Source organism: Aythya fuligula, chromosome W (assembly GCF_009819795.1).
Source record: "Aythya fuligula isolate bAytFul2 chromosome W, bAytFul2.pri, whole genome shotgun sequence".
Classification (NCBI taxonomy): domain Eukaryota; kingdom Metazoa; phylum Chordata; class Aves; order Anseriformes; family Anatidae; genus Aythya; species Aythya fuligula.
In genome coordinates this window covers 2099868-2109636 of record NC_045594.1, presented here as the reverse complement: position 1 = coordinate 2109636, position 9769 = coordinate 2099868, and the positions used below count along the sequence as shown (strand labels likewise).

At 46.2% G+C, this 9769-nt stretch overlaps 1 protein-coding gene across 1 annotated transcript; it reads left to right on the top strand.

Annotated features, from left to right (window-relative positions):
* Window positions 1-2926: 2926 nt before the first annotated feature.
* On the top strand, window positions 2927-8601 carry LOC116501267 (aquaporin-3-like). The gene is made up of 6 exons (XM_032206788.1): window positions 2927-2989; window positions 4170-4296; window positions 4467-4604; window positions 5510-5628; window positions 7540-7757; window positions 8433-8601. Exons 1-6 carry the CDS (start codon window positions 2927-2929, stop codon window positions 8599-8601), a joined length of 834 nt encoding a protein of 277 aa, XP_032062679.1.
* Window positions 8602-9769: the final 1168 nt, after the last annotated feature.

Genomic DNA, 9769 nt, shown 5'->3' with positions numbered 1-9769 from the left:
TCCTGTGTCTCCCCGCGGATCTGTTCCCGCGTCTCCCCGCGGATCTGTTCCTGCATCTCCCCGCGGCTCCGTTTCCCGCGTCCCCCCGCAGCTCCGTTTCCAGCGGCTCCCCGCGGATCTTTTCCCACGTCTCCCCGCGGATCTGTTCCCGCATCTCCCCGCGGCTCCGTTTCCCGCATCCTCCCGCGGTTTCTTTCCCGCGTCTCCCCGCGGATCTTTTCCCCGCGTCCCACTGCGGGTCCTTTGTCCAGGTCGGTGTTTGGAGTTTCTCAGTGTCTCTCAGGTGTTCCGGCTTCTGCCAGGTCTCCCGGCGCTGCTGCGATCTCCCGGCCTGTTGGGGTCTCAGCCTGTTCGGCTCTCAGCGAGTCCGGGTGTCGGCCTGTGCGGGCCTCAGCCTGTTCCGGTCTCAGCCTGTTCAGGCACCATATGTTGCAGGAAGCACGGCCGAAAGCACGACAGACACCAGTAGAGTCAGATCATGCTCCATTTTATTGCCCGAATAGCCTAACTTTTATAGTGAACTTAACAGGGGCGGACAGTGTTTCACACAAGATTATTGGTCAAAAGCACTCAGACAAACAACTACAAGAAAACAACCCCACCTGCAAGAAAACAACCCCCTTGTGATTAGCAGTCACATAGACCTTGTCCTTGAAGCCAGCTACTGGTAACAATATTTTTCTGAATTCCTCAATTGGGCGATGTGGGAACACTGTCATGGGAACTTCTCATAGTTGCCCTGGTAGCTTGGTTTGCTCAGCTACAGCAAGCCATGGGATTTTTGCTGTTTCAAAAAATCCCTCAACACAGGCCTTTTTTTGTCCCTAGCCAAGGAGAAGATGGGGTGTTTGTCACCCACTGTGACAAAGCCTCATGTGCCCTGGACACAGGGAGTTTTGGTTTCTCTGAGTATGAAGCTATACCCAGCAACTTGCTGCGGTTCCTGTTATATTATTATTAGTTGCTGCTTCTGGCTGTCCCCTCCCTTGTGCAGCCCCTGGAGTCCCTCAACCCTTTCACCTTTGAACTCACTGCAGAACATGATGAGCTCCTATTCATTTTCTGCAGTGCAAGGCGTTGTGTTCTCCCTCAAGCTTGTGAGGGAGAATCCTCCCTGCTGGCAGTGAAACCGTTAGATCTGCCTGAGCCAGTGAGATGAAATTAAGGAGCTGGCTTCCATTAGCCTGGTGTAATGGGTGCAGTGACCTCACTTCCTAGGAGAGTAGCTTTAATACATCAGAGTAATGGTTTGTTGCAGTCATTTTATTAGCACTTAAAAAATCGCTTTTGAACTTGCCTAGTGATTCATGGAGATATAACAGCTGACTGCTGCACACCCTGCCATGTGGGGGACTAACCTGGGTTTCTGCTGGTTGGGATGTTTTCTAGTAATTTAAAATCAGTGTGGTGGCAGCAGTTATTAAAATCCTGAGAGTGAGGGATCATCTTCCCTTGGGTGTGCACTTCTCTCTCCTGACCATAGTGGTCTAATATTGACTAAGGACTCTTACATTCACTGTGTGAACTTAAAACACTTTTTTTTTTTTTTTTTTTAATGGATAAATGCTGGCTTACTTTTTATTTGACCTTCTCTGCCATTTGAATGGATTACTAAAGTTCAAGTGCCACTGATGGATGTCGTGTGTAAGAATGTGTTCGTGGTTCAAAGGACTTCATTGGTAGGGGATGGAATTGCACACAAGCATATCAAAGTTCAAACTTGTTCATAAATATCACCGTACTTCTTTTTTTTTTTTTTTTTTTAATCTGCTTAGGGTTAGGTTTTCCGTTGTTACACTGAATTAAGCCAAACAGTGCTCAGGGCTCATCTGATAAATAGTTGTAATGCTCCTGTGGAGTGGCCCGGAGGTGTTTTTGCATGGCCCATAGACTTCTTTCTGCAAAAAAGCTGGAGAGTGATTTTTAAGGAGGAGGATGGGGAATAATCTCTTGAGGAATGGCAGAGCTGGAATTCCTCCGGGTTGAGAGAAGACCCTTGTGGGTAAATGAGGCGGTAGATGACAGGGTGGGGAATTTTTACTTTGTGGTTTCTGTGGCTAATGATCCAACCACCATCCATCCACTTGCAGAACTGTCATTTCTTTCAGTGTGAATAACACAAATGCCTTCATCAATAGGAATAAGCTGGGGCCAACCCTGACAAACTCAGGTGCCTACTGCAGCTTTTTGTGGGCTCGTCCCTCTCTGGTCAGACTGATGTGCTTGCTGTGTGGCCTTAGAGGTGAACACCATGGCCAAATACTCTGTTGAAACTTCTGTCTGAAGTGTGCTGGGGCTCCTCTGGGGTAAGAGAAAGAACAGATGTCACCCTGGTCATTAGCCAGTATTTATTTGTTCGGTTGGAGCTACATTCCCCTCAGCAGCTTGGACGTGTCTGGGAGTGATGTCTGTTTGCTGCACAACAAATAAGGCTCATCCCTTCTGCCTTCAGCTGGGCGTCTTCTCTGCCGTGGCTTTCCAGTGGATAATCTTGGGGTTAGGACATCGGAGGGGCTGTTCTGATGCTACCCAGTAGAGAGCAGTGCTGGATGTCACCTCCTGTTAACTAACAAGTTCTGCAGGTTCCTTTGTTCTTTCTAAACAAAATCCTGTGTTGGAGACCTGGCTTCTTGTCAGGAGGTACCTGTGTACAGTGTCCACCTTGTGAGTTCGCCTCCAGATTATCTGGCCACCCCTTTCCCAGCAGGCTGAGTGCAGTGTTTGCTTTGTTAGTAATTCATCAGTTATCGGGGGATGAGTTAGCTGTGTTTTGGCTTTGCCCTTCCTCAGATTTGTGTTGCTCAACAGCATGTCCAGCGTTGGCAGGAGAGGTGAAGAGATCCACCCCTGCCTCCCAGTGTCTATTTGGTGTCTTATCCCCTAAGAGCAGATACTGCCTGTGTGGCAACTGAGCAATTCTAGAATGATGGAGTTCACAGAAGCAGAAAAACTTGATGGGTGGGTAGATACGAGCACACATTCAGTGGAAGTAAGGAAAGCTTTGATCTTAACCTGGAGGATCTCTGGCTTCTGGGAGCAGGACAGGAGCAAACTCTAATCTCTGTCCTTGTTTAAGGATGCTTGCAGTACCTGGTGGTGAAGTAATCCCTGGTACATGTTGAGAATCAGTTCAGGTAGAGTCAGTGGAAGGTACAAGCAAACAGAAGATCAGGACTAGGGCCACTTAAAGTACGTGGTAGGTGGTGGAAAGACTTGGCCAGGCAGAAGACATCCAGCTGGATAAGTGATGAACTGAACCACCTGGGGAAACTGCTCACCCTTAACAACCCAGGCCATAGGAAGCATGGCTTTTGGATGTGGTTGGGAACATAAAGATCACACATTTTGAGCAAATGTCTTTGAACATGAGCATGTGCCTCCTTTAGCTATTAGGCAATACCCCTTATCACCCAACAGAAATAACTTTTGTTGCCCAAAGTGCTTGATGCATGTTGGTACTGTAGAGACAGGCCAGCTGTGTTGTCCCGGTCCTTTCCTACATAGTTTTGCTATAGGAGGGATGTGGCTGGCTTGGGGTGGTGTGGGCTGTGCTCCAAGTGCCCACAGCAGGGAGCATGCCTTGGGTTTGGGACAACTGCAGGTAGCTCAGCTCAGGGAGACAGCCCTGATCCCTCAGCCAGGGCTGCCTGAAGGAGTGTCTGTGAATGCCAGGCTGATCATGCCCTTCTTCAGTCATGTCTTTTTCATGCAATAACAAAATAGTGCCCTGCCAATCTATGTGCTACTGGGTCAGACTATTATTAGCCATTTTTAACAGTAAGGTGCCCAGTTCCCTTGTGTGAACAAGTTGTACTGTAAATACCTTGGTTCAGGGTGCTGTCTCACTGATTCTTCTTGCCTACCTTTAGCTGCCTTAAATTGAGATGTTTGGATAGAGATATTCAGTCTCTTAGAGGTGTGAGCTGTGGGATGATCTTTCTTCAGATTTTTTGTTCCTTGTATCAGTTCTCCAGCCAGATGCTAGGCTTGCCTTGTGTCCTTTCTCCTTCCTTGCTGTTGCTGGTTATAATGACTGAGGGCTGAAGCTTTACAACGCACCCATGATTTGAGGCCTTCAGTGGTGTAAGCAGAGCAGTCAAGGGTGTCAGTCAGCAACTGGCCCTGATGTGAAACAGGGTAACTTCAATCTTTTTTTCTTTCTTCCTCAGCTGTTTGGCTGTGGCTCTGTTGCACAGATTGTGCTCAGCAGAGGGACTCATGGAGGCTTCCTGACTGTTAACCTGGCTTTTGGCTTTGCTGTGATGCTTGGCATTTTGATCTCAGGACAAGTGTCAGGTACGCTGTGATTTTATGTGGGCTGGAATTCACTTGTGATAACTGGTGTGTAGTCCTAGATGGCTGCACTTTTCCTGTGTGGCACTGATATGGAGACTGGTGTGTCTTGGCTCATCTCTGGGACCCAAGTTCTGCTTGCAGAAGTGCACTAATCTCCAGTCTTTCTGCAGGTGGACACCTGAACCCTGCTGTCACTTTTGCCATGTGCTTCTTGGCCTGGGAGCCCTGGATCAAGCTACCAATTTATGCCCTGGCCCAGACTCTTGGGGCCTTCCTGGGAGCTGGCATAGTCTTTGGGCTCTACTATGGTATGTGCAGATAGTGTGTGTATGTGTGCACACATGTGTCTATTATCCAGATTAAAAAGTATATTCCAGAAATGTTGATGAAACACTAGTAGTAATGGAGACTTTCAATATGAGCCTTGTTCCAGAGCCATTTTATCCTTCTTGTCAAAAAAAAAAAAAAACACCTTCACCTGAATTTTTCTGCATTGTCTGGATGCTAGTGTGAGACAATAAAACTCTAGCAGCATTGGCAGCCCTTAAACCCTTATCAGGATGACTGTACATCCTGGAAAACATCCCAAAAATCCAGTTCCACTGTCATGGTGCTCCTTGATACAACAATATTCAGTGGACAAGAACTGAACACTCTTCCTGCTGATCAGGGAAAGGTTTAATGCTTCTAATTTAAAAACAAAACAAAACAAAACAAAAAAACAGTACTGCTGTAATTCTGTAACATAAACAAGCAAAAGTGATCAGCACTTACCATTGCTCAGGATTTAATGGGTGTTAAAGCTAAGCAGTGTTCCAGTAGTTGGTGGGCTGAAGTCAGATTCTCTGCAGAAGAGAACTAACCCCATCCTAAATAGCTGCCTAAAACAGGGTTGAGCATCTTTTCTTCTTAACTGACCGCGGAGGGAACCTATACAATGTGCTTAGGGTAGTTATCCAGCTTCTATACAGCAGTAGGTGAAGGGCCAACTGCTCTATAGGACAGCCCCAAGAGGTGAAAGTAATTGCATATTGGTTTAGAGGAAGATGCAAGATTAGCCCAAATCATATTTGCTGCAGATCAGATCCATAACAATATCTTATGACTTCTGTAGCACCACAGGTGTTTAGGCACATTGTGGGGGGGGGAATTAGGATTTGGATTAGTGTTTTGTTTTTGGGCTCTAACTCTGGTGCCTTTTCCCCACTTCCAGTTGCCATCTGGGCTTTTGGCAACAACCAGCTGTATGTAACGGGACAGAATGCCACTGCTGGTATCTTTGCTACCTACCCATCTCAGCATCTGAATGTTGTGAATGGATTCTTTGACCAGGTAAGAGGATGCTGGGAGGATGCCAGAACTTGAAGAGGTATCTTTTGGGATGGTTCTGGGCCTCTCATTTGGTTAGAGAATGAATTGCAACTTCAAGAGGAGATATATTGGCTCTGAAACCCTTGCTGTATTGGTCCCTCACTAGCCTGTAGGAAGGTAAGAGTCATAGAATCATAGAATATCCCAAATTGGAAGGGACCCATAAGGATCATCAAGTCCAACTCCTGGCACCGCACACGTCTACCCAAAAGTTTAGACCATGTGGCTAAGTGCACAGTCCAATTGCTTTTAAATTCAGACAGGCTTGGTGCAGTGACTACTTCACTGGGGAGCCTGTTCCAGTGTGCAACCACCCACTTGGTGAAGAACTTTTTCCTGATGTCCAGCCTAAACCTCCCCTGCCTCAGCTTAACACTGTTCCTGCGGGTCCTATCACTGGTGATTAAGGAGAAGAGGTCACCTGCCTCTCCACTCCCCCTCGCAAGGAAGTTGTAGACTGCAATGAGGTCCCCCCTCAGCCTCCTCTTCTCCAGGCTGAACAGGCCCAGTGACCTCAGCCGCTCCTCATATGTCTTCCCCTCTAGGCCCTTCACCATCTTCATCGTCCTCCTCTGGACACTATCAAACAGTTGTCCTTAGTACAAACTGTGGTGCCCAGAAGTGCACACAGTACTCGAGGTGAGGCTGCCCCAGCACAGAGTAGAAAGACTTAAAGAGTCAGAAAGACTTAAAGCAAGAAAGCTTGTCCTAAAGGCACTAACCAGTGTTAGTCCCAGTGCTTACCAGGACACCAGTGGAAAGGACATTACTTGGTCTCAGCTCCTGAAGGATGTCTCTTCCTCACTCCCATTGCACTACTGTGGCTGTTGCACAACCTGGAGGTCAAGTGGGTGTGGGGTGGTGGAGGGGTCTGTCTCCTCCCTGAAGTTGCTACCAACCACAAAGACAGAGCAGCTGCTTAGCTGTGGCAGCTTGGATGCAGGTTCAGGAAGATGTCTTCAGCTGCTTTTGGCTGCTTGGACGGTTGTTCATAGCTCTTCTGTGAGTAGAGGAAAAAGATGTAGGTGTGATGGAGCTTGTTAGCTGCTAGAAGGAGTGAGCTCCACTGTTCCTTTCCCAATGGGATGCTGTCTGATAATGCCATGGGATGACTTTGTGCAACTCTTTAGAGAATTGTGGTGGTTTTACCTTGCTAAGCAGCTGAATTCCACCACAACCGCTCTCCCCCTCCTCAGAAGAGGAGGGGAAGAAGTAAAGGAAAGAACAACTCATGGATTGAGATAAGGATAATTTAATTAAAGGGAAAAATAATTTTTAAGGAAAAATAGTATTAATTAAACAATTTAACGAAAGGGGGAAAAACAACAAGTAAAGGCTGTGTGGAAGTGCAGAGGAAAGAAATTACTCTCTACTTCCCACAAATGAGCGATGCTTGACCACGTCCTTGAAGCAGGGACTCAATGCACGTAGCCAGTGTTTGGGAGGACAGATGTTTTCGCAAAGAGAGCCCACTGCTCCCCTCTTCTTCCTGTTTACACCTTTTATTGCTGAGTGTGACATCATATGGTATGGAATATCCCTTTGGTTGGTTTAGGTCAGCTGCCCTGGTGATGTTCCTTTCTCGCTTTTTGCCCACACCCAGCCTGCTGACTCTGGGAGGGTTAGAGAGAGTCCTGATGCTGTGCCAGCACTGCTCAGCAGCAGACACAACCCTGGTGTGATACCACTGCTGTTCTAGCTACAAGTGCAGAGCACAGCACTGTATGGGCTACTGCAGGGAAAGTTAACATCCCAGACAGACCCAGTACAAGAATGAATCCTAAACCCATGAAACTTCAGAGGAGTTAAGTAACTTGGTTAAAAGATTGGTCTGGAATAAATTCTTTCTCTTTTTTTCCCCTCTCTCCCCAGTTCATTGGCACTGCCTCCCTGATTGTTTGCGTCTTGGCTATTGTGGATCCCTACAACAACCCTGTCCCCATGGGTCTGGAAGCTTTCACAGTTGGCTTTGTTGTCCTTGTTATTGGAACCTCCATGGGCTTCAACTCTGGCTACACTGTCAACCCTGCTAGGGACTTTGGGCCTTGTCTTTTCACAGCCATTGCTGGCTGGAGCTCTGAAGTGTTCTGGTAAGTGCTTGCCAATGAAGACTTCAGGCATCAAGGGGAAAAAAACATAAATCCAAGTAGGTGATACTTCTGGTATCACAGAAAGTCTTAGCACCCATGAGGTATCTTTGGACTGTATAGACATTTTAAAGAAGACTGTTAGCTCTGCTGCTGCTTAAGAAATTGTGAAATTGTGCAAGTAGGGCAGTTTCCAGCAAATGACTTAACTTTGCTATCAGGAATGAAACCTTAGAGCATCTATGAGAAGTTCAGGTGCACCTTGAACATGATTTTTTTTTTAGTAGTAGGAAATGTAGGGTCTCTGTTATAACTGTCTCCAGGTATAACAAAATCCAATTAAGAGTCATGAACAATACAGGCTGTGTTGTCAAGGGATGCTTTCCTGCAAGTAGTGGGAAGGAAATGAAGGTGCCTAGTTCAGACACTACAATAGTTTCTTTCCTTTCCTTGTGGGGAAACACTTTTGGAAGTCCTGGAAGCAGCTGTTCTGAAATACTTGTCACCCCAGCTTGCAGCAAGAGGCAACATCCGTCTTCCATGTTGCAGTAGACATGGGGTTGCTGTTGTCTTTTGTCTCCAAATATCCCATTGACTAGATCTTGCACTGTTCCATATCCAAACAAAAGTACCCTAATGCCTGTTGTTAACCTTGTGTATTTCCTTTGTGTTTCCCAGGACTAGTAAGCAGTGGTGGTGGGTTCCAGTTGTTGCTCCTTTCCTTGGGGCTGTTGCAGGAGTGATGGTCTATCAGCTGATGATTGGATACCATGACGAGCCTTCTCCACCTGCCTTTGATCAGGAAACAGTCAAATTAGCCAACGTGAAGCACAAGGAAAGGGTCTGAGGAAGCTGCCACCCAGGTCTGGCAGATATTATTACTCAGGACTGCAGTTGGCCAAGAGGAGGAAGGAGTTAAGATAGAGCTTCAAGAACAACAGGAAGGTTTTTATTTTCATGTCTTGAAATATTCTAGCTTTTTCTATATACCTGATGCATTTGCTTTAGACGCTTTCCTGTGAGCCTTTTCCCCACATCCAGTATCATGTAGTCTTTCCCCAGGAAAGAGGACTGTAGGAGTCAGGAGAGAGGTGGGCATTGCTATCCAACACCTCTAGCACAGGCCCCGTGTTCAGGAATTTAGGGCTCTCCTGGGCTGAACTGCTGGCCTGGCCTGTGAGTTTGACAAACTGCTTCCCTCTAAACCTGTATCCCCATCTTCAGAGTGGGGACCATGCAAAATATAAATTGTTTTTTTGATCATGGAATGGAAAATTTGACATCCTGGGAAAAAATTCCCTGTGGTTCTATGATGGATCAAATCTGTGCTTGGTGTTGCTCTGAAGTCAATGACTTGACACCAGGAATGGACTTGTCTAAAAGATTTTAATTGGCTAATCTTTTTACATCTCCCATGAGCTTCCAGAAGATCACATCAATCCATTTGATCCATAATGTTAGAGTGGAGAGTGAGAATGCACTGGATTTTAATATAATGCAAAGGCAGTGTTTGCAAGCCACTGCACCCTGGTGTTTTAATCACAATTTTTAATATTGCCAACTCATGGAAGGTAACACAGGAAATTCTTGTTTTAGTCAGGGGTTAACGTGGAAAGAAAACTTGGCTTCCTGTAGCAGCCTTTCTAATTAATCATCTTTGTATATATACTGCAAGCAGCTAATAGCCAAGTTCCACTGAAAACATGGTGTTAAAGTTGTGTGTGTTCATGTAAATTTCACAATAGTATTTTTTTAATAGATATATAAATGTACTCCTTAAAAAGCTGTTACCACGTACCAGGGTTGGGATGAGTTAAGTTAATTTAAAGATGTATGGGAACTGCCTAGTCTCTGACAGCTTTGAGATCTGTTGGATTTTCACAGGATAGCCTTAGATCATGGAACTGTGTTGTTGGAACATTTCATTTTCTACCTTGCAGAATGGCTGGGATATCTCACAGCACTCTTACCACATTATTTCTGATGAGAGCCTGAGTTCAGGCACTTCCTATATT

Bases quoted from the DNA above. Each gene is read 5' to 3' on its own strand.
- LOC116501267 (XM_032206788.1), top strand. From the start codon at position 2,927: ATGGAGTTCACAGAAGCAGAAAAACTTGATGGGTGGGTAGATACGAGC. The intron at 2,990-4,169 runs GTAAGGAAAGCT...TTTCTTCCTCAG, and splicing joins CGAGCACACATTCAGTGGAA to CTGTTTGGCTGTGGCTCTGT. The intron at 5,629-7,539 runs GTAAGAGGATGC...CTCTCTCCCCAG, and splicing joins TGAATGGATTCTTTGACCAG to TTCATTGGCACTGCCTCCCT.